Source organism: Hippopotamus amphibius, chromosome 1 (genome assembly GCF_030028045.1).
Source record: "Hippopotamus amphibius kiboko isolate mHipAmp2 chromosome 1, mHipAmp2.hap2, whole genome shotgun sequence".
Classification (NCBI taxonomy): domain Eukaryota; kingdom Metazoa; phylum Chordata; class Mammalia; order Artiodactyla; family Hippopotamidae; genus Hippopotamus; species Hippopotamus amphibius.
The window spans coordinates 38,276,514-38,300,438 of record NC_080186.1 but is presented as its reverse complement, the minus strand read 5'-3'; the positions used below and the strand labels follow the sequence as shown (position 1 = coordinate 38,300,438).

At 42.4% G+C, this 23,925-nt stretch overlaps 1 protein-coding gene across 6 annotated transcripts in view; it reads left to right on the top strand.

Annotated features, from left to right (window-relative positions):
- The window catches only part of ATPAF1 (ATP synthase mitochondrial F1 complex assembly factor 1), a 38,248-nt gene extending 14,571 nt beyond the window's left edge, over positions 1 to 23,677 (top strand). For 2 of the 6 annotated variants that reach the window (XM_057709861.1, XM_057709847.1), the window contains 4 exons: positions 1,595 to 1,690; positions 3,973 to 4,080; positions 10,855 to 10,928; positions 23,467 to 23,677. In XM_057709861.1, coding sequence (XP_057565844.1) covers positions 1,595 to 1,690; positions 3,973 to 4,080; positions 10,855 to 10,928; positions 23,467 to 23,596 — 408 coding nt within the window. In that variant the 3' untranslated portion in view covers positions 23,597 to 23,677. Of the gene's footprint in view, positions 1 to 1,594; positions 1,691 to 3,972; positions 4,081 to 10,854; positions 11,904 to 23,394 lie in introns of those variants that run through there. The other 4 variants (XM_057709868.1, XM_057709877.1, XM_057709885.1 and 1 more) reach the window with 4 other exon arrangements.
- The last annotated feature ends 248 nt before the right edge of the window (positions 23,678 to 23,925 follow it).

Sequence of the window (23,925 nt, the reverse complement as noted above, 5' to 3'; positions counted from 1 at the left end):
TTAGTCATAATGGAAATGCCAATTAACACCACAGTGAGATACCACTAAGATGACTAAAATTGAAAAGATTGACCATACCAAGTGCTGTTGAGGATATGGGACAGCTGGAACTCTAATATATTGCTGGTAATAATGTAAAATGGTACAGCCACTTTAGAAAACAGTCTAGCAGCTTCTTTAAAAGTTAAGCGTATGACCCAGCCATTCTACTCCTAGATATTTTCCCAAGGGAACTGAAAGCATATGTCCATTCAATGACTTGTACACAAGTGTTCATAGCAGGTTTATTTATAATAACCAAGTGCTGAAGATATCCAAATCTATCACAGGTGAAAGAATAAAGAAATTGTGTATGTGTGTACGTATACATGATATACTATATATATATGATGGAGTAAGATTCAGCAATAAGAAGGAATGAACTATTGATATATGCACCAACATGGATTGATCACAAAACAATTAATGCTGAGTGAAAGAAGCCAAACCAAGAAGAAGTATAGATTCTGTGGTTCCATTTATACAAAATCCTAGAAAATGAAGACTGACCAGTGGTGACAGAAACCAAGTCAGTGGTTGCTTAGGAACAGTTGGAGAGAGGGAGGTATGAACTACAAAGGGGTTTTTAGAATGATGGATATGTTCATTATGTTGATTGTGGTAATGGTTTCACAGTATGCATATGTTAAAACTATTATAATTGTATACTTTAAACATATGCAACTTACATTTCAAGTATACCTCAATAAAGCTTTTAAAAAAATTTTTCCAGTTAGGTAGGCAGTGAGGTTATCTCACCTAATAATAGTAAAACAGAGCCTTAGTGGTTGGCAGTAAAGAAACAATTCCTTGACTAGTGTGTATTGGCCTGATTATCCTTTGTTTTGTTCTGGCACCATTCTCTTCACCACTCGTCCCCAACTCATCTTGAACGTAAAACTAATTATTTCATGGTGTTTAGAGCCATGCTTCAGTATCAGCCTCAGATAGCAGAATATGAAGTAATTACAATAATTGTAACAAAAATTAGTTCAGCAGCATTAGAAAGTTTAGAAATGGAAAAAGACCCAAAAGTCCATCAAAAGAATGGTAGATAAAATTGTGGTGAATGTCTGTAGTCGAATTCCATGTAACAGCGAAAGTAATGAGTTAAAGTTATATTTATCAACATGAGTAAATCTCAGAAGTATGATGTGAAGTGAAAAAAGCAAGTTGCAAAAGTATACATATAGTTTAGTAAGATTTAAGTTTTTAAACATGCAAACAGTACTATTTCTTGTTTGTGGAGGTATACCTATACATTGAAAGTATAAAAACCTAACAGAGAATGACAGACACCAAATGCAGGTTAGCTGTTACTCTGGAATGGAATTAGAATGCATTTACAGAGAGAGCTTCAAGTGGATCTCTAATGCTTTCTTTCTTAGGTGGGTTGGGAAGTGTGTATTTGTTATATTATCACATATGAATTTCATAATTTAAAAAAAGTGTTAAAAACCAAACATTGAAGAACGGGAGTGAGTGGCACAGGTGGTTGGACATAGAGCAAACAATTTTATTTGTTCACCTATCTCCTTGTGTATTCGTTTCCCAGTTTCTGTGTGCACTACCGAGAAGGGAAGGTTATGAGTTTTTTGTCGGCCAGTGGACAGGTACTGAACTCCACTTCACTGCACTTATAAACATTCAGGTAGGTGGCCTGTGCTCATCCCCTAGATGAAAGAAGCCTACCCCTTTGTGGGACTATGAGCTTTTGCTGAGGCTTGAGGACACAGAATATGTACTAGCTGCCAGGAGGATTTGCTGTAGCATTGATGAATTGTCATACTTTGTTGGGCTAGCTTTTTAGGCCCCACTCAATACCCAGAAATTAGAAAGACTCCAAAACACATTCCCTGGCTATTTCTGGCTCTCTCCTCTCTCTTCCCCGTACATCTGTGACATTACTGCATGTACCTCACTTAACAAACATGGGTGAGTTGTGATGGTTACCTTTATAACCTTAAGGTAGGCTCTGTGTCTTACATGTGTTTTATTAACCAAGTTGGCACTTTCTAAGGTGCTAGATGCATAGTTTTCTTTTCATAGGTGTTGTTTTGTTTGCTCCCCTCCTTCCTTCCTTTTTCTTTGTTTTATTTCCAAATATTAGGTTAAAAAGTTTGATCCAGAGCATTTGATGCTTTTAAAATGAAAGTAATTTAAATGAGATCATCACTAACAAACATTTGGACACCAAGGGGGGGAAGAGAGGGATGGGGGGGGTTGAATTGGGAGGTTGGGATTGACATATATACATTAATATGTATAAAATAGGTGACTAATAAGAAAAAAAAGATCATCACTAGGATTGACATTCTATATTTGGAGGCCAAATCTGGCAAAAGCAAGAATGTATTATGATGGCTTTGAAGTTGGGGTAAAGGGAGCACAAAGCAGAATGAGAATTTGCTTATGATTGTATCCAAAAATTGTATCATGTTTGTTTTTGTTGTTGTTTGTTTGTTTTATTGGCTATGTTTGGTCTTTTTTGCTGTGTGCAGGCTTTCTTTTAGTTGTGGTGAGTGGGGGCTACTCTTCGTTGTGGTGCGCGGGCTCCTCATTGCCATGGCTTCTCTTGTTGCGGAGCATAGGCTCTAGGCGCGTGGGCTTCAGTAGTTGCAGCACATGGGCTCAATAGTTGTGGCTCACGGGCTCTAAAGCGCAGGCTCAATAGTTGTGGCGCCCGGGTTTAGTTGCTCCGCGGCATGTGGGGTCTTCCTGGAGCAGGGGTCGAACCCGTGTCCCCTGTACTAGCAGGCAGATTCTTAACCACTGCGCCACCTAGGAAGCCCCATGATTGTTTTTTTAAAAAGTAGAAAGAAAAGAAAAAAAAAAAAATAGTGGGCTCACAGAAGTTAGTTCACACTACTAGTATGTGGTAGAGCTGAGTTTGCTTGACTGCAGGTTATTGACTCCAAAGTCTGTAAACGTAACCACCAAGCTATTGTGTTGGAAACTGTGCTAGAACTGCCCTCGTGAAGCTCATACAGGTACAGGAAAAAGATCCAGAAACATAATTATGATCAAAATGATAGTGTATTTGAAGTATGTTTGGGAGAACTGAGAGTACCCTAGCAATAATTAGGTATTGATAATTAAAAGGACTTGTGCTGACATTTTAAAGATGGAGGGGCTTCCCTGGTGGTCCAGTGGTTAAGACTCAGTGCTCCCAATGCAGGGGGCCGGGGTTCGATCCCTGGTCAGGGAACTAGATCCCGCTTGTCACAACTAAGACCTGGTGCAGCCAAATAAAAAAAAAATTTTTTTAAAAGATGAAACCCAGAGCTCTTTGGCATGTATAATTGTTCCCTCCTACACTGTATGAGGGCTTAGGCTTTGAACCCCGCCTCTCTTCCTAGTCTGGACTGAACTCTAGTAACCACTGCCCTGTCCATTCTTCATGAAATTATGATGTTCCCATTCTTCTTTCCCCCCTTCCTCCTGCTCAGATTGTATTTTAAAACTGCGCATTACAAATCAGGCCCATGTGCAAACTCTCCAGCTGTTTGCTACAGCTTAAAAGAGCTCAGTCTTCAGAGCCAGCCAAGGGGAGTAGATTTCAACTGTGAAATGCACTAGTCCATAAAAGTGGCAATTACACAGGCATATTGCTTTCTTTAGAACTTGATTTGGTAGCTGCTTGTGCCGTTTTGTTTTTAAATATATGGCCGTGATGAAGGATTCACTGCCTACTGTAAACATTTTCTGGGAAAAAAGCCAAACCTTTTTCAATTGAAGACACAAATAACTGTACAAACTATCAGTTTTGCTGTGCCGTGGCAGACCTGACCACCCCCACATACCAGTCCTCCGACTCACTAGCCACCCAAGGGTCTATTAAGAGCCAGAATTTCCTCCAGACCCTCTATTGCCGTGAAATTGCAGTTTTGTTGTGGTACCTTATTGAGCCTTGATAAGTGTTCCTCCTTACAGACCCGAGGGGAAGCTGCAGCCAGCCAGCTGATTTTATATCACTATCCTGAACTTAAGGAAGAAAAGGGCATAGTGCTGATGACAGCAGAAATGGATTCCACATTTCTGGTAAGAATCAACTTTTACCTTTTTTGGATTTACCTGGTTGCCTTGAAGGTATTCTTCTGCCAAAGCTCACGAGAGGTAAAATTCCAGAGACCTACATGTACTTGTTTCTGTACAATTTTGTCTTGCTCAATCTCTTCCAAATTGAAGTTAGTACAGATTCTCATTCATTTATCCACAATTTGGAAGTCCAAAAGCTCTGACAGCAAAGTTTTTTCATAACTCCTTTGGTCACAAAACCTTATCTGATTTGAACTTACGTGATAGCTAAATCTTCACTTTAACTGATGTGAGGCCACTTTTAGTCCTTATTAATCCTACTCGGTATGGAATATTTATACATTTTACTAGGGAAATATTAATGCATTTGATTATGGGAGTTATGTAATGCAATTATATAGTATCTGCGCTTGTTACCTTTCTAAAATCCAGTAATTCTGACTCCAAGACACATCTGGCACTAGGGGTTTCAGGCAAGAGACTATGGACAAGTAAGTGGCTTCTTAAGTGTAGGGAAGAGTTCAAAGTCTAAAATAGTTCTTAATCTTTTATCTTCCTCCACACTGTTCACATGTACAGCATTCATCATACATAGTGAATTTCTTTCCTCCTTTTCCCATTTCCTGAGATAGAGTATTGACCATATGCCCATAGGTAATGATGTCTGTTGTGTTTGTTCTCTACATATCCAGGGCCAGGAGCAGTTTCATGATTACTGTTCAGCCTGTTTGTCTAGTCCTTGCTCATTTCTGTCTCATTTATCTGGCAGGGATTAAGTTCAGGATGTCCTCAAGATAGTGGGCACTTTCGTGCCTCTTCCTCCTGAAGTTCTTTATTACAACACTCACTTATTTTTCCTCTGTCATCTAACCAGCTGCATACAAGGAAGGGAAAAGTGACGGTATTCGGCTAGTATCTCATAGTAGCAGTAAGCCCTAAGTCTAGGACATAATTGAGACTATGCTTCCCTTTCTATTATTGCTGTATTATTACTGTTGAGTCCCATTTTTCCCGTTCTTTCTTCTACCCATCACACTCAAATAGAAGTCACCCAAAATCCTATCCAGAAGAATGGAGCTGCCATTAACTGAGACAGACAAGATTGCAGGCAGAACAGGTTTGGGAGAAAGATCAGGAGCTCAATTTTGGACACATTAAATCTGAGATGCCTATTAGATATCCAGGTAGTAGGCAGTTAGATATATGAGCTTGGAGTTCAGGGGAGAGATCCAAGCTGGAGAGATAAAAATGAGAATTGTCAGCATACAGGTTGTTATTTAAAGCCATGAAGACTGAATGAAATCACCAAGGAAGTTAATGAAGGTAGAAAAGAGAAGAGGTCTAAGAACTGAGTCCTGAGTGATGAGGGCACATCAGCAAAAAGAAGGTTAAAAAGGAAGAGTCGTGAGGTGGGAGGAAAACTAAGAGGGTAGAATCCCCTTGGAAGCTAAGATAAAATGTTTCGAGGAATAGGGGTGCTCAACTAGCCAAATCTCACTTGCCAGTAGGGCAGATGAGATGAGGGCTGAGAATTTACTCGCTTTCACAACATGGAAATCATTGGGGACCTTCATAAGGGCAGTTTCAAAGGAGTGGGGACAAAAGCATGATCGGAGTACATTTAAGAAAGAATGGGAAGAGAAATTAGAGTAAGCATAAACACGTCTTTCAAGGGATGTTTCTGAGAAGGAAGAGAATAGGGTATAAGAAGTAGAGATGAGAGTGTTTTTTTGGTTTTGTTTTAAATGAGAGAAATAACATTATATGTATTTGCCGATGGAAAGATCCAGTAGAGAGGGAAGTACTGATAATGCATGAGAAAGAGGGGGAGAGTTGTTGAAGTGGTGTTTTTGAGTGGGGTAAGTCTTGGAAATGAGGGTTTGATCTTTGCCAGAAATGCAATAACAGGAGAGAAGCCAGGATATAAGGACACAAATACAGTTAAATGAATAGAGGTGGTGGTAGCTTGTAAGAAGTTCTCTCCAGATTGCTTAGTGAAAAGAAAGATCATCAGCTGAGAGTGAGAATGGAAGAATAGGTGTTGGACATTTGAGTGGAAAAGAGAAAGTGTGAAATTGTTGTCTAGGACATGCCTATGAGTTGAGAATGTGTTCTACATCTTTACATAGTTGAGGAAACAAACAAAAAACTAAAAAAGAACAATATTTCATGGCCTGTGAAAAGTATATGAAATTCAAATTTCAGTGTCTGTAAATAAAATTTTATTGGAACACAGCCATGCTTATCATTTACATGTTTTCTATGGCTGCTTTACCTCTACAACAGAGAGTCGAGTAGCTGCAACAGACTAGAGGGCCGTATAGCCTAAAATAGTAACAGTGTCTCCCTTTCCAGAAAGTGTTTGCTGACGTGAGATCTAGGAAAATGGAAGAGAGAATGGCTGTGCGGGTACAAGCACAGAGAGGGAGGACTGAGAGTTGGATTTAACTAGGGTTGTGGTTTTAGCCAAGTGATGTAATGAAGTGAGATGGCGACCAGAAAGTTAAAGGTGGATGCAAAGGAATGCCTGTAATTATTGACAGCAGAGTGCAAGTTGGATAAAGATGAAAGTGGAAACATGAGAAAGGTTAGAGACAGTAAGGACTTCAAGTCCTACTTTTTTGGGAGTGAGTGTTAAAGATAGGAAATAGTAGACGAAGTATGGGTGTTTCAAATTGAGATTTGGAGGGCATATAGTTATCAATAATGATAAGGTTTAGTATTTGACCACAGGAGTGAGTGACATAGAGACTGTACTGTATTTTCTGATCTGCAGCAAAACGTAACATCTAACCATATCAGAAGTGGACTCTAGTGGTCAGAGGAGACCCTTTCTGCTTTAGCATTTATATCACCTCACTATAGTGGTCTCAAACTGCTACACAGTTTCCATAATTATTAAAATTTGCTTCCTGGCCTTATAATATTTGACAGCATACCAGACAACATACATTTGCCTTGTATAAATCAACTTGACTATGAGTTTCTAATGTAGTACAGAATTAGACATGTTAGGATATAGTGTAGAGATACATGATTCAGAAATGGGAAACCTAGACATGTAATATAAATATATGATCCCCTGCATACTTTTACATGAGTTTCCACTTTAGGCGTAGTGTTTTCAAATACAGTAAAGCAAATGGATACAAGTACATGGAAACTAGAGGTTTCTTCTGAACTGATTAACTTTAATGATGAAAATTTAGTATAGCATTAAAAACCCTTATTTGGTTCCACATGTGTATCAACACATGGTTTCACTGGAATGTGGTAAGTGCTAGGATAGAGACGTGCACAGCATTGGGGGATGGGGCAGGGGGAGTGTTCCTGGCCCAGAAGGAGGAAGAAGCCTTCCTAGAGATGACACCTGAGCTGAAACTCAAAGGCTAGTGGGAGTTTAGCAGGGTAAAAGGAGGGAGGGAGGGCAGGGGAATAGAATACGAGGGTGAGTCATAAATTATCCGCACTCCAGTTATATTAAAACTTCTATAATTCTACAGTCAGAGTGTAGATAATTTTTGACTCACTCTCGTAGAATTCTATTCCGAGACAGTGGGAATAGAATACATAAATGCTAGCAGGCATAAAATGACTTGGGGTATTACAGTTTGCTATCACTGGTATATTAAAAAAGAAGATTTGGTGGGTTGTGTTTAGAGGATTGGCTTTATCCTGAGGGCACAAAAAGATGATTAAAGGGTTTTGAATGGGGGTTGACCCATAAGGAGTTGGATTTTAAGACCATTAACCTTAAGTATTTGCTTCCTAAATATTTCTTAGTTCTAGTGTGGTCAATGTGATCATTTAAAATGGAGTTGCAGTAGTCTAGGCAAGAGGTAGTAAAGACCTAAACTAGAGCAGTGGTAGTAGGGATGAAGGAGAATGACCCCAGAAATATATAGGGAATAAAATGGGCAAGACTTGGTAATTTGATTGTAGCTCTTAAGATTGAAAGAGAGGGAAGAATCAGGTTTGTTAATAAACCTCCTTGTTGAGCAACATAGGGAATTAATATGTTTATCTTCTTGGGTCTTGGAAAGGGAAGAGACTGCTGTTTCATGTTGAAAGTTACGAGAATAAAAGGCAGGGGGTGAATAAGTGGGCGGGGGTTGGGGTGCAGGGGAGCTTTCCGTAATCCTCCATGAGAGATATTTGCATATATCTCCATATCTTAACTCTCTACCCACCATTCAGGTGGTCTTCAAACGAGTGGTCAGAGTGCTCAGAGCCCTTTAGTCACACAAAATCTTATTATGTAAAACCCCACGATATAGCAGCTGAAAGAGAGATGAAGGGACCTGAGGCACCTCCACAGAGGCCCTAGGGCTCTGTAGTTTGAACAGCACTGTTCTACAGTGAACACAACTGAAATTACCCTTACCTCCACCATCCTAAGCCTCAAATAAAAGTTGAATATCACAGGCCCTACGGTTCAGGGCCTCAAGAGAGTGGTGGTATCTGCCTCAGATTACGCACTTGCTTTGGAAATGGTTTGTTCTTAAGGCATGTTTGAGTATAAGAAAGGTAAAAACGATGAAGCAGCGTCATCGACCTTGATCGCTCTTAATTATTTGCCCCACCAGAAGTAGTATCAGGGTGAAGTGGAGGGCGCACCCACCTGGGAGTCCAGAGGTCTGGTGCTTGCTCTGACGCTTGCTAGCCATATGACCTTGGGTCCATCCCTGACCCTCATCTGCTTTGGTTTCCTGGTACATTAAATGAGGACTAGGTGATCTCTAAGGCCCCTTTCAGCTCTAAAATTCTATTAATTTGAAATAGCCAGCATTTTGGAAAATGGCTTTTGATTGAAGATCCAGTCTCAGAGATCAGTGCCTGCTTGTGAAAAATGACCTGCAAGGCCCATGAGAGGGAATGGAGGAGAAGCGGCCCGTGGTATTTATAAACCTATTGTCATCACTCTGTAGCTAGACATAGCACAGTTTTACAGTTTCAGTAGGAATTTTCCATTATCGTTTGGGGTAGGGTTTTGGCTGTGTGAACATTGTAATCGTGAATAAGTGCCTCTGATCAGCTAGCACTCGAGAATGTAGAGGAAGCAAAAGTAAGAGTTTTTGAGGTGATTCTTTTGTAAGGTTTCAAGAGTGTAGCCTGTGTCTGACCCCACTTCTGTTACGTAGAGGGTCTGGTCTCCATTTCCCTGCTACTGAGCTTTAGCAAATGTGGCCCTTTCTCTTCCCTGGGGTTTCGCAGGTGGATTATTAGAAATGACTGCATAGCAAATTATTACTCCAGAACTAAGTGGCTTAAAACAACAAATATTCATTACCTCACAGTTTCTGTGTGTCCGGAGTTCAGGAGCAGCATAGCTGGGTGGTTCTGCCTTAGAGTCTCTCGTGAAGTTGCTGTCAAGATGTTGGCAAGGGCTGTAGTCATTTGCAGGTTGATTGGGCTTGAGGATCCACCTCTGACCCTACTTGCATGGCTATTGGCAGGAGGCCTCATTTCCTTGCCACATTGGCTTCTCTGTAGGCTACCTGAACGTCCTCATGATATGGCAGCTGACTTTCCCCAAAGCAAGTGATTCAAGAGAGACAGCAAGACAGAAACTACAGTGTCTTCCGTGACTGAATAGCAGAAGTCATTTTGATCATTCCACTTTAGTCCATTTGTTAGCAGCAAGTCACTAAGTATAGCCAACACTCAAGGAAAGAGAAACAAGGCTCCATCACAGGGAAGAAAGAGTGTCATAGGGAATTCCCTGGCAGTCTAGTGGTTAGGACTCTGCGCTTTCACTGCTGAGGGCCCAGGTTCAATCCCTGGTCAGGGAACTAAGATCCCACAAGCCATGCAGTGCAACCAAAAATAAAAAAAGGAGTGTCGGGCTTCCTAAGTGGCACAGTGGTTGAGAATCCTCCTGCCAATGCAGGGGACACGGCTTCGATCCCTGCTTCAGGAAGATCCCATATGCCGCAGAGCAACTAAGCCCGGGCACCACAACTATTGAGCCTGTGCTTTAGAGCCCGTGAGCCACAACTATTGAGCTCATGTGTTGCAACTACTGAAGCCCATGTGCCTAGAGCCCATGCTCCGCAACAAGAGAAGCCATGGCAATGAGGAGCCCATGCATCACAATGAAGAGTAGCCCCCACTCACCGCAACTGAAAAAAGAAAGCCTGCATACAGCAAAAAAAGACCCAACACATCCAATTAAATAAATAAATAAATTTATTAAAAAAAAAAAAAAGAAGTGTCATAGACTTTATGGACAAGTTGTAAAACTACAGCTGGCTTTGGCACTGTTTTTTTGACTGAGGTGGTATGAGGAACAGGTTTTATTCAATAGTATGTCTGGTTAGTCAAGAACTTAGTAGTAACTCACAAACTGGTTCTTGGAGCTGGGTGACTACTGCTCTTTTTTCCCCCTTGAGATATACTTAACAGTTACTAAGGAACTGAATGGAGGGAACTTTTTAACATATATATTAATTTATTAGCAGACATTCACCAGATTTCACTATGTGTAGGGATGTAAAACAAGCATATACTTTGAGAAATTCACACAAGGGAAGACAGACAAAAGGGGAAAAAAAGACATACAATATAGTATGATACATACTATGTTAGAGGGACATGTAGGGTAATTTGAATACACAGAAAAGGAGTACCTCACCAAGACTTGGGATGTCAGAGAGCCAAGGAAACTTTCTGGAAACAGTGACTCCTGGGGGAGGGCCTCCACCTGCCAGAAGACTCAGACACAGAGCTTTGTGGTCCTGTGCTGGAAAGGACCTCACTGTTCTTTTTACCTTTCAGAATGTTGCTGAGGCACAGTGCATTGCCAACCAAGTTCAGCTCTTCTATGCCACTGATCGAAAAGAGACCTACGGGTTAGTGGAGACCTTTAACTTCAGACCAAATGAGTTCAAATATATGTCTGTCATCGCTGAATTGGAGCAAAGTGGACTTGGAGCAGAACTGAAATGTTCTCAGAACCAGAATAAGACTTAGAGCTGTAAGGCTGGCTTACAGAGTCTGCTCATCCCTGGATAGCCCTGAGCCTACCCACCCTTGAACTCTTGGGAGCTCAGCATCTATAATGAGCAGTCTCTAAGGAGTTGCCCTGTATGCTTATTTCAAGAAGTAACATGGAGGTGAGCCCTGTTACTTAATATTCAGGAGCAAAAGTACCCATACATTCTGGTAATTATCTCGCAGTGTACTTGAGGTTTCCTTTTTAAGCGTTTGAGGTCATAACCAGAGACACCCAAGGATCCACAAGATGGTTGACTTGATTTTACACACTGTAATAGTATATTTGTTTTCTGGTCATTTTGACTGCACAGCTCCCAAATGATTAGTTCCTCATCTTTATAAACTGTGACAGAATTATAAGCTTGAAGACCTGCTGCAGTTAGATGTGGACTTTATATACTCTTCCCACTTGGCTGGCCAAAGGCGTAACCCAGGTATCCTGTTAGACTCTAGAATAACCAGATATTGCCATCAGGATTAAGACTCCATGTGAATGTCCCCAGAGTTGCCTTTAGTGTAGCTGGTTTGAAGTATCAATAGATTTCAGGTTTAAACACACGGGTACAGTGCCTGCCGCCTGCATTACTTTTAAACCATAGTTTGTGGCACCTGCTTCTCTAACTCCGCCTGTTGGAAGCTGTGTGTTTGGAGGGGCTGAATCAGTGCAGTATAAATAAGTCAACACTTTTGTAAAGAGAGGATCAATCCAGATTTGCTTTTTTTTTTTAAACAACTCTAAACTATGCCAGTATTTTAGAAAAGGTAGGCGGAAGCTAATGTACCCATATTGGGTGTGGAGGAATTGCAGCAATAAAATAATGTCTGGCTTATAATCTTTGTTACACTAAATAGTGAAATCTAAGCTGTGTGCTATCCATAGTGTCAGTACTGTGGGCTGATTTCATCGAAACTCATCTTTGGACTCAGCAGTTGCTTGAAGTGCCAGAAATAAGAAAAAAGCTCTCCAGCGTTGGAAACTCGGGTTTGGTTTGTAGAGCCACTAGTGTGGCTCCAAGCTCAGTGGTAGAAGAGGGTGGCAGTTACACACCAGCCTTCTGAACTCGAGGTCCCAGAGCGGTACCTCTCCGCCCCCACCAAAGTATTGATGTCAGCCACCTTTATTATAATGCCTTTCCTTTTCTTCATCTAACATGCTCCACTTTGCTGCTCCTGCTCCTATGGTCTGGCAAATGACACTGAACATGGTGAGTGGGAATGTTACCTGGATTTGCAGTTTGTGTGGGTGTTTTCTTTATGACAGGAGACTTTTTACAGTTTGGGCTTGTCCCCAAGTCCTTTAAATTGGATTAGACTTCCCATTATTTTCTGAGCTGTGTTTATTTTGTTGTATTTCTGAGTCTGTGTGTAGAAAGAGACAGATAGTATTTGTTTAACCTGGAAAAGTTGCTGGTCTTTCACAATTTCTCTAAAAGTTGAGCTGTTTCCTAATGCAAATTCAGGCTTGTATTCCTGACAGTTAATTTTTTTGAGGCACTGGAGTCTGGATGTTTTGAGTCCCAGGAATCTTTGCTATCAGGTGGAGTTACTTTCATGGATATGGTTCCTTTTCCCTCCAAATGGACCCAGGCTTTAGCCATAGTACCTTTCATAACACCTCCACCAGAGGGTGAGAAAATGATGGGGAAAGAACTCAGAACTGGCTGCTCAGTTTATTGTTCCTCCCAGCTTTGCCCTAAATCCCCAGTCACGAGAGAAGGATGTATCCATGTCCAGTTACACTGGACATGATCAGAGTACCATCTAGCTGTTCTTTATATTTACCTAGCAAGATCTGGCAAAGAGCTAAAAGAAAATTGTTACATTAATCAGTCCCCTGGTACAGCATGGTATTATAGAAAGTGGACAGGCTTTAGAGTTAAGTGAATCTGGGTTCACTGTTGGGATTCATTAGCTCTAAATGTTGAACAAATTATTTAAACTCTCTCTTTATCTGTAAAATGAGAATAATATCTACCTCATAGGATTATTGTGAGAATTAAATTAACTTATATAGAGACCGTATAGAGCTTAATAAATCTCAACTCCCTCCCTCTTCTCTACTTGCCCTGCCTCTCACTAAAGGCCAACATCAAATGAGCATTTCAGATGTTCAGGTCATTCTTCATTCCAGTTTTCTTTTTCCCCAGCTCTTTATTGGAGTATAATTACTACACACTGTTGTGTCAGTTTCTGCTGTACAAGAAAGTGAATCAGCTGTATTTATACATATACCACTTCCCTCTTGAGCCTCCCTTCCACCCTCCCTATCCCACCCTTCTAGGTCATCGCCAATCATGGAGTTTCATTCTAATTTTAAGAGCAAATCTTATCTCACAGGTTCTCAAACTTTAAGTTGCAGTGGAATTACCGAGAGCACTTTAGAGTGCCCACTCCCAGGTCCCAAACCCCAACCTGCTGAAGTGCTAGGAATCTACATTGTAATAGGTGGTCCAGATGATTATGATGTAGATAATTAGCTCGCCACACTTTGAGAACCACTGCCTTATCTATTCACAAAAAATACCCATGAGCCAGGTCTGTCTTTCCTGCGGACATTAACCGTAAAGTCAGGTTCCTCTGCTCTTTGCCTCCTCTAGTGGTCCCCTCGGCATGTATCTTACCCCTAGACTGTGAGCCCCTTGAGGGCCAGGGTTTATCTCCATTCCCAGCACCAGGGACAGGGTCTGGAACATAGAAGATACTGAGGGTTTTGTTGAATAAATAAATGACATGAATTTTAGCCAAAATGTTATCTTGCTCTGTATATGCTTATATTTAAATAGTTTGAATTTAACTCTCTTGACACACATAGGTCGAAAACTTACTGAGTAGAAAGATAGCAAGTTAAACACAAATTCTCTGTATCTCAGCTAATCTCCTGCACTTCTTTGGTGGGCTGTCTGCTCAGTGCAATTCAGCAGTCGCTCACAGAGCACGTCCTCTCCAACCTCTGAGCTAGGTGCTGACACGGTGGGGTGAGTAGGATGACCCCTGCACTCAGGCTGTGTCCCAGCCCCCGCCTGTGTCTCTCGCCTCTGATTCTGTGCCTCACACCTAGTGCCTGGCCAGAGTTTGCCGCGTCCTGTTCTGATGATGTTCATACGGCTGCTTCTTTCTTCCCCAGCAGCTGGGAAGCAGGAGCCACACGCTCTGCTTTTTGCAGTCTCTGAAGTACTGACCTGTTGTTCTGTCTTGGAGAAGAGGTACAGATGCCCACTCCCCCAGTCATTTGATTTAGAATTGATTCACATTCATTAATATTTATGGAGTACCTATTATATGCCAAGCACAATTATAGGAAGCTAGGGAATACAGCAGTGAAGGGGACAAATAAGGCCCCTGTTCTCATGGAGCTTCTATTCGTGGAGAAGATAAATGAATAAACCAATAAGGTTATTTCAAATACTCGTAGCGCTTTGAAAATTTTAAATGGTATAGAATGTGGAGTGAAGGCAATAACTTAATGGGCAGGAACACCATCTCTGCTGAGGCGACAGCTGATGCTTTGGCTGGGAAAAGTACCAAGTAGAGAGATCAGCAAGTGCTGAGGCCTTGAAGCAGGCCTTGCTTCTTTCTGGGCACAAATTTAAAGGTTCAGTCCAGCCATTGAGGAACTCAGTGAGGCAAGACACTGACATGAATACTAATTACAGTACAGAGCAAACTGAGCAGTGCCATCTCAGAAGAGGAGCAAGGAGGATTAGAGAACACTACTGGGTGCTGTAGGGAATGCAGATCTTGCTAGACCATGGTACCTGCCCTGAAGCACCTATGGCTTAATAGGGAATAAAAGGTAGACAATGTTAAAGTCTCAAAGAATGTATCTTCCATCCAAGAGACAGGAGGCACTGTGAGTTCAGAGTTGGTCTCAAAATATATACACGTTAACAATACCACTAACATCTGTTATTGGGGGCTTACCATGTGCCAGGCACGTTGCTGGGCCCTTTATTTGTATTGTCTCAGTCCTTCCAACAACCCAGTGAGGTTGGCAGGAACCTGCTGGTTGGTGGGATGTGCTGCTGCTCTCCTTGCATCCCCTGCTTTCCCCCACCTCCAGCTCAGAAAGGAGGGCAGCCTCCCAATCACCCCTAACCCCAGCTCCAACAGCCAGCTCAGGCCTTAAGAAGTCATGGGGGTCTCTTGAACCAGCCCTTGCCCTGAGAAACAGGTGTACCAGTTTTCCTACCAACAACTTAAGAACAAAATGCACTCGTACATTTCTGATTCATCTAAACTTTCAAGAGACATCATGTTCTACCTAAGGGAGGACTTCTGTGCTCTCTGTTTCATACCGCATGGAACATTTTGGTCTTAGTGGTTCTCTTAATGTGGCAGGTTGGTGGCAGCATTTTTATCCCTGTTCTACTAAAGGAGAGACTTGGTGCACGAAGAGGCAAGAGATGACTTGAAGGTCGCTGCGTCAGGAACCGAGCCAGGAATAGAAGGCCACGCTTCAGACTTAATGGTATCATTTGTAACATCCACTGAGCAGGCTCATCCCTCACATTCACAGGGATACTTCTGAGCTCTCTGGACCTCAGAAACTGGAAGAGCTACAAGAAAAATCAGTTCGTACCACTTACGAATCCTCTCAAGCTGCCCAGAGCTTTCAGAGCAAAGTCCCTTCGGATCAGCTCACAAGAGTTTTCAGAATTGGTCTCTGGTGACTTCTCCAGGCTCAGCTCTTGCTAGGCGCCCCCCACTCCCTTAGCTCCAGTCAATTTGGATGACTGGCAGTTCGCTGAATACACTGTGCTCTTCTTCCCTCTGCACTGATCTTAGCATAGACTTTGCCAGCTTCGAATGCCCATTCCCCTTTGTCAAGTTAATTCTTATTTGTCTTTCAAAGCTCCACTGAAGCATGTCTACCAGAGCCTTCTCTGGCACTTACCCCCTCCATGCTGTCCCCACCTGGTTGTGTGCTCCTCTGTGCTCCCCCAGCATTTTGTGCTCTGCCTTTCCAAGGCTATCTCTCCCGTAGATTATACCTTACTGGATGTTGTATTCCCAGTGTCCAGCATGAATCCCAGCACAGAGAGAAAAGATAGCAGTGACTGTTGAATAAATTTCTCTTGGATGACTGCTCAACTCAGACCACCTGTGTCCACAAACATCCCTTGCACAATGAGACCCAGCCCTGGCAAACACATTGTGATTATGTCCTAGCCCCAGGCAGTCGCCATTTCTCTTGCTCTCATGGCAGAGGCTGCATGTGAAAACAAAGTCGGGGGCCATCAGAGGAGTCAGCTGGTCCTGGGTTTGTAAGCAGAAAGAACTGAGACAGTGAACAAACTTGGGGAGCAAGACAATTATTTTTACCAACCTGGCAAGTTCAAGCTTCTGTCTCAGCTTACCAAATCTTAGCATTAAAAAGATCTAAGACACTGTCCAGTCACTAGTTTTCACCTGTGCTTCAAGAAATCCCAACAGTTCCTAGAGGTAGGGACCCTGGGAGCCTCTTTCTTATCCCCAACTCAACCAGAGAGAAGCAAGGTTTTATTTACTGGGCTTCCCATAAGCTGTAGTTTAAAGAAACCGTTTCCAGGAAAGATTAAAAAAAAAAACCCTGGTCTAGTTTAACCTCCCACCCTCCACAACAGCCCTGCCTACAGCATCTCCAAGCCATTAACCAACTGTTTGAAAACTTCCAGGGACTGGGAGCTCTCTACCCTGGTAGCTGACCTGGGTTCTGCAAGTTTGTCCCCACCGTGCTGAAAATCTAACCACCTCTCCCCCACCTCCCTGGGCTTTGCTCTGCCCACCATAGCTGGAACCTCCCAGAAAAGTCTGTTGGCTCTTCTACCCCACAGCATCTCTTGTGGTGTGTGAAGATAGCTCTCAGATTGCCTTGGAGTCTTTTCAGCAGATGAGACAACCTTCTGTTGTTCCTTGTATGACCCAAACCCCCAGCCCCTGCTTCTGGACAAACTCACAAGTGTCTGCCTCACAGTTGGGGCCTGGAGTTAAGCCAAAGATAGCCTTGTGGGGTAACCAGAGTGTATGTAGGATGAAAGTCCTTTAGGAGTAGGCCTGGCCCACTCGGCAGTCACCTTTCCACATTGCCACTAAGGTCACCTTTAATAATAATAATAATAATAATTATTATTATTATTATTATTATTATTATTAGCCACACTGTGTGGCATGTGAAACTTCCCCAACCAGGGATTGAACCCACGCCCCCTGCAGTGGAAGCACAGAATCTTAATCACTGGACCACCAGGGAAGCCCTAAGGTCACCTTACTGACTCCTCCACTTTGCCTCTCCCTCACCCTTGTCCCCACTCCCACCCTCAGCTGTCTTCCCACAATCTGCTGTCAAACATGGCTTTTCCTACCTGTAACTCTTGACTTTTGAATCTTTACACATATCCCTATTTCATTTTATCTGTCTGATTTCAACCCAGCATTCCCATCACATCTTGACTTGAATCTTGCCTGTTGCCCAGAACCCGTGTCCCTCCCTACAGATGTGATACTTGCTTTTCCTTGGTGCTCTTCTACATCTGCCATGGCAGTAATCAGAGGTAAGTGATGTCCCATCAAGCGTTTCACTTACCACACACACACACACACACACACACACACAATCCTTGCCTTGGTTTGAAACATCACTATCGGGTCATGTTTGACTTTTGGTCCACTGTGATCCCCAGATCACTTTTGTTGTTGTTATTTTTTTTTAAGCTTTGGGGGTTTTTTTAATTAATTTATTCATTTATTGGCTACATTGGGTCTTTGCTGCTACACGCAGGCTTTCTCTAGTTGTGCTGAGCAGGGGCTACTCATCATTGCGGTGTACAGGCTTCTCATTGCGGTGGCTTCTCTTGTTGCAGAGCATGGGCTCTAGGCACGCGTGCTTTGGTAACTGTGGCTCGCAGGCTCAGTAGTTGTGGCGCATAGGCTTAGTTGCTCTGCGGCATGTGGGATCTTCCTGGACCAGGGATCGAACTCATGCCCCCTGCACTGTCAGGCAGATTCTTAACCACTGTGCCACCAGGGAAGTCCCTTGTTGTTATTGTTCCAACATTCATGATTTGTCATGAATCCCCACCTCACATTCTTATTTCTTCAGCTTACATTTATTCTCCCTTTTTGGCCTTGCCTCTGGTCAAGTGGGAAGTAGCTGACAGACCATATATTTGACTGATTTTGCAGGGGCGGAGGGGAAGCAGGGAAGTGTTTTCCTGAGTCTCACTGGGGCATGATTCCCAACAGACTCTGAGATATTTGCTTCTACTACCTAAGTTTCTTCCATTTGATCTTTTTCAACAATACAATGAGGATAAAATTACTCCCATCTTACGAATGAGGACACTAGGGAGACAGCATCATAGATATTAAGAGTAAGGACTAAATTAGAATCTCAGCTCTGCCTTTGAAGTCTCACCTGTAAATTAAAAAATAATGGTCCTATCTCAAAAGTTAAGAAAAGGATTAAATGATATATGCAGAGTACTTAACAGTATACTTCACACATAATAAAAATGCAGAGTAGTAGCTGTTAGATTAAGTACTTTACCTTTTCAAGTCACATGTCTCTTATATAGACAAGGGGGGAACTTCTGCCTCTGGAACATAGATCTTCTACTTCTAGAACACAAGTTTCTATTGTGCTCTTTTTTCCTGCACTGTATTGCCATTTTCAGAAATTCTCTTCCAAGAATTTAAAGGGGCTTGAGCAATAGTAATCATGCCAGAGAGCATGACATTAGGAACTGGGGAATCTCAAGGCTGGATTCACAAGCTGGCCAGTGGGAGCAAGGAGGAGAAGGCTAGGTTAAGCCCAGACCAGAACATACATTGGAATGACCACTCTTTCTCCCTCCTTAAGCACCAGCTGGCTGGACCCAGTGCCCACACCTGGGCAAAGGAAGGGAGGCGTGAAGGCAGAACTCAAAGCCCGGGAGCTGACGTCTGGGTCAGGACCCAGGTGGCACTTGAAGCTCCAGGCCAAGGTGCAGGGCCTGCCAGATTATTTGTGGATAGCTTATCAAACCAAGTTACTCCTGATTATAGACCGCTACTTATTTAATTCCTTGTCAACTCACTACATATAACAGTTTACAGTTTAAAGAGAACAAAGCCTGTAATTTACCCACCTGGCTGAGCATCAGAAACACCTGAAGAACTTGTCAAAGATGTTGATTCTCAAGCCCCACCACTGAAATATGGATTATTTTGGTCTGGGTGGGGCCTAGAAAACTTTTTTTTTTTTTTTTTTTTTAATCTCCAGGTAATTCTGAGGCTCAGCCTGGTTTGGGACCCCTGCAATAAATTAGTTATTTTATAGCTGAGGAAAAAAGGCCCCAAACTGGGTGAAATGACTTCCCCCACATCACACAGGGTATTGGTAGCAACATTCCTTCCATCCCTTTGTCACAAATTTCCTCCACACTTTTGTCCCAGGCGACACAACTGGAAAATATCTGAAAAATAAAGATTTGATTATTGTCAGCTTCTAGGGACAATTTCTGGGAAGAGGCTAGCTGTTCCTAGCATGTCTTGGGTGAGGACCTTGAGGGACAACAGAGGAAAACAGAGCTCTTCCGAGTCTTGAAGTCCAGATGGCTTCCTCATTTGACTGTGAGAGCTGAGAATTCCCTGGAGCCCGGTGCTGGATTCTCTGTTGCACTGGATTATCGTGCCTGGCCCCTGCAGCTGCACAGAGAACCGTGTCTTGCCTGTGTAGGCTGAAGTTCTCCATCCATCGTGTGTGCGTTTGCTCTCGCCTGTGGTGAGGGAGCAGAGGGGGATGATGTATGGAGAGCTGGGCAGGCAGCAGTGATGGAGAATGGATGGAAACTCAGCTACAAAACTCAGCTGAGAGACTCACTCCCCACTGGAGCTGGGATTGTTTGGCTGGAACTTCCTAACCCTTCTCAGTTTGTCTCAGAGACAGCAGCCTTCACTGTGTCCTCTGGGTGCCCCAATGGAGAGGGAATTGCTGTCAAGGTCAAGGAAGCTCTGGGTATCTCAGAGGTGATCTACCATGTGCCTTATTCCCAGAGGAAGGCGCCCTTCCACCCTAGAAACCAAGTGACCCTCTGGTAGCCTTCTGTTTCCTGAGCCCCCTCTCTCTGTACTTGGTCTCCTTCCTACCTCCTTCTCCTTTTCTACCCTCGGCTCACACTAAATGACGTTCTTTCTCGGGTGCTATCTGTGTGGAGTATGACCTGCCCAGCAGATTTTACAAGGGTATCAAAGAGTAAGCAAGAAATCTAAGGTGATGTCAAGGCTACTGAGGATGGCTGATGATCTTAATGCTGTTAATTGCATTAACACAGATGCAGTCACAAATGTCCACGTTCAGCTACTTTCCCAGAAGAACACTTTTAGAAAAGTGTCTACCCCCTTTCAAATTTGTTCTCCTTTCCCTAAATTACTGGGTGGGTCATGTGACTATATCTGCTAAGCACTCAGGCAGTGTTGGGCAAGGGGCTGGACCATGAATGGAGTTGGGAGGCCTGGGTTTGAGTCCCAACTCTGCCACTTTCAGGCTGTGCCCCTTGGCCAAGTCATTTCACCTTTTGCTGCCAATACTCACCTCTTAGGGTTGTTGCAGGACTCAAAAACGTCTGGAGTGATGAAAGCACTTTGTAAACCAGAAAATTCCTTACAACAGTCAGTTGTTGCTAAAGGGTTCCATGGAAGAAGGTAAAATAAATAAGAACCTAATTTTCAAGGTTTACAACCCAAAGGGAAGACAAAAATCTCACGGGCTTAACCAAGGAGCGTATCTGCAAAGCACTAAGAACTTTCTGTGCCAAGGACTCCCCCCTGAGGAGGGTTGGTTCCAGGCAGCTGGCGTAAGGCAGAAAGACTTCCTGGAAGAGAAGGGGACACACCTTTATTTCCCTTAGCCTAGGGCAATGCTGTGCTCCAACAGATGCTTCTTGAAAAAGGCCCAGATGCAGCCCGTGACCAGCTGGATAACAACTTCAGGAAGTCACAGGCTGTACTTGCTGTGGAATCCAGACTCCACACGGAGTGCAGTGTGGGTCTCCACCAAGAAGTAGTTCCTGCCCCTGCCTGAATTGCTGCTTCCTGGATGTGAGGGGACGCAATATTCCCACTTCCAGGAAATGAAGCCACAATGGCACCTAGAGGTTCTCCCAGACAGAACTTCAGGGCAGAATTTGAGATGTCATCCGAACATATCCAATGCATTCTTCGCCCTTAAGGGGATTGTCTTTCTCTCTTTCATGCCCCTCCATCCCTCCCTCCGGAGGGAAGGACAATTTAACAGCTACAGAAAGACAAATCTCCCTCCTTCCGAAGGTTGATGAGAGGAAAAAAAGAGGAAATGCATCTCCAGTACAGGTGTAGAGAAGGTTCAGTGAATGTCTATCATCAGTATTTATCTATGGGCTGATCCCTTTTGCTCCCTGAGCCTCAGTTTTCTCATGACCTCTGTTGAGATTAGACTGAGTGACAGCTAAAGACCCTTTCCCTTTAAGAGCCACCCCCTCTCTGACCTGCTGCTTGCTAAGCATCTTCTGTAGCCTCAGTCTTATGAGCTATGAAGTGGGACCCTGGGCCTAGTGGGAGCTCCTCAGAAGACTGAGGCTTTGTCATCACCCATAAAGCAAGGGCAAGATCTGCACCTGCCTGCAGTACAGTGTCTGCCATCCAATGAGCCCTCAGTAAATACTCATGAAATAAATGAATGAATGAATGAAATAGATATACTGTTTCCACTCCATCATGCTGTCTCTGTAAGATGTTAAAACTATGCTAATTTACCACTATTATTACTAGAAGATATCACCCTAGCCCTCTTGGAAGTCCCCCATTTTTACCCCACCCCACAAGTAGTATGGGGAACAGGAATAAGTTGTCTTAGTCCATCAGGCCCCTATAACAGAATACCATAGACTGGGTGGCTTATAAACAATAGAAATTTAATTTTCATAGTTCTGGAGGCTGGGAAGTCCAAGATGAAGGCATCCACAGATTCAGTGGTGGGGACCTGCTTCCTGGTTTGTAAATAGCTGTCATCTCACTGTGTCCTCACATGGTGGAAGGGGGAAGGGAATTCCCTGGGGTCTCTTTTATATGGGCACTATCACATTCATGAGGGCTCTACCCTCATGGCATCATCACCTCCCAAAAGCTTCATCTCCAAATACCATCATATTGGGGGTTAAGTTTCAATTTGTGAATTTGGGGGGACATACGCATTCAGTCCATAGCAAAGGTTCTCAAACCTTAGTCTGCTATATAAACACCACTGGGGAGCTTGCTAAATGGCAGATTCATGGGCTCACCCCAGAGACACTGAAACAAAATCTCTACGAGAAGAGGCCCAGAAATCTGCCCTTAGTGTGGTTCCTTTTTTAAACATTTTATTGTTGAAATGTTCAGACACTGAGCCAATAATATCATGAACCCAAGTCCCTATGATCCAACATCTAAAAATTTCAACACTTGACAATCTGGTTTCATTTATAACCCCACCCACTTTCCCTCCAAATCCTGAGCATCATACTGTTTCATCCATACATACTTCTGTTTATATTTGTAAAAGACAAGTACAGTACTGTAAAAAAAAGTTCCTAAAGTAAATAACAGTAATTCCTTAATATTACCAAAAATACAGTCATATTCAAATTTCCCCAATTGTCTCATAACTTTTTTTTTAACGTTATAGGAATTTTTATTGAAATCAGATTAAATTTATTCATTAATTTAGGGAAAAATCAACATCTTTAATAATGACAAGTGTTTCTACCTGAGAATGTGTATCTTTCCTTTTGCTCATCATATTTTGTATCCATCAGTGTTAAAGTTTTTCATATAGGTTTGCATCTCTTGTTAGACTCATTATTAGTTATTTTTGTCATTTTTTTGTTGCCATTGTAAGTGGGACTTTTTTTCCATTATATTTTCTAGTTAGCTGTAGTTTGAATATATGAAAGCTATTAATTTATGTATATTTTTGTACTCTGCTATGTTACTGAGTTCTCTTATTGTTTATAGTAAGCTTTTAGTTGACTTCTTGGGTTTTCTAGGGAGACAACCATATTATCTGCAAATAATAGACATTTTCCTTCTTCCTTTTCCATTTTTAAACTTCTAATGTCTTTCTATTACCTAATTGCATTGGCTATTATTTCCAATATAATGTTAAATAATAGTGATGACATGGGCATCCTCGTCTTGTTTGTGACTTTAGTAGAAATGATTCTTGAATTACTGTGTCACAATTAGCAGTTTTTAAAAAAATAAATATTAGTACCATAACTACCCCATCTGGATCTGAAAAAGATATATTTTACTACATTAGGAAAAATGCCCTTGATTTCTATCTTATAGAGTTACTTTTAAAAATCAAGAGTGGGGACTTCCCTGGTGGCACAGTGATTAAGAATCCACCTACCAATGCAGGGAACATGGGTTCGAGCCCTGGTCCGGGAAGATCCCACATGCCACGGAGCTACTGAGCCCACATGCCACAACTGCTGAAGCCTGCGAGCCTAGAACCTATGCTCTGCAACAAAAGAAGCCACCGCAATGAGACGCCCATGCACCACAAGGAAGAGTAGCCCCTGCTCACCGCAACTAGAGAAAGCCTGCATGCAGCAACAAAGACTCAACGCAGCCATAAAATTAATTTAAAAATAAAATAAAATATAAAAGAGTAAACTGGTTGTGCTTAAAAAATTTTTTAATTAAAAACAAATCAAGAGTGTTGATTTTGTCAAATGTTTTTCCAACACATGTGGAGATGATAATTTGATTTTCACCCTAGATCTATTAATAATAAATTTTATTAATAGAATTCCTAATTACTTGGTGGTTTTTTAAAAAGAATTTAAGTATAACTGACTTGCCATGTTGTGCTAG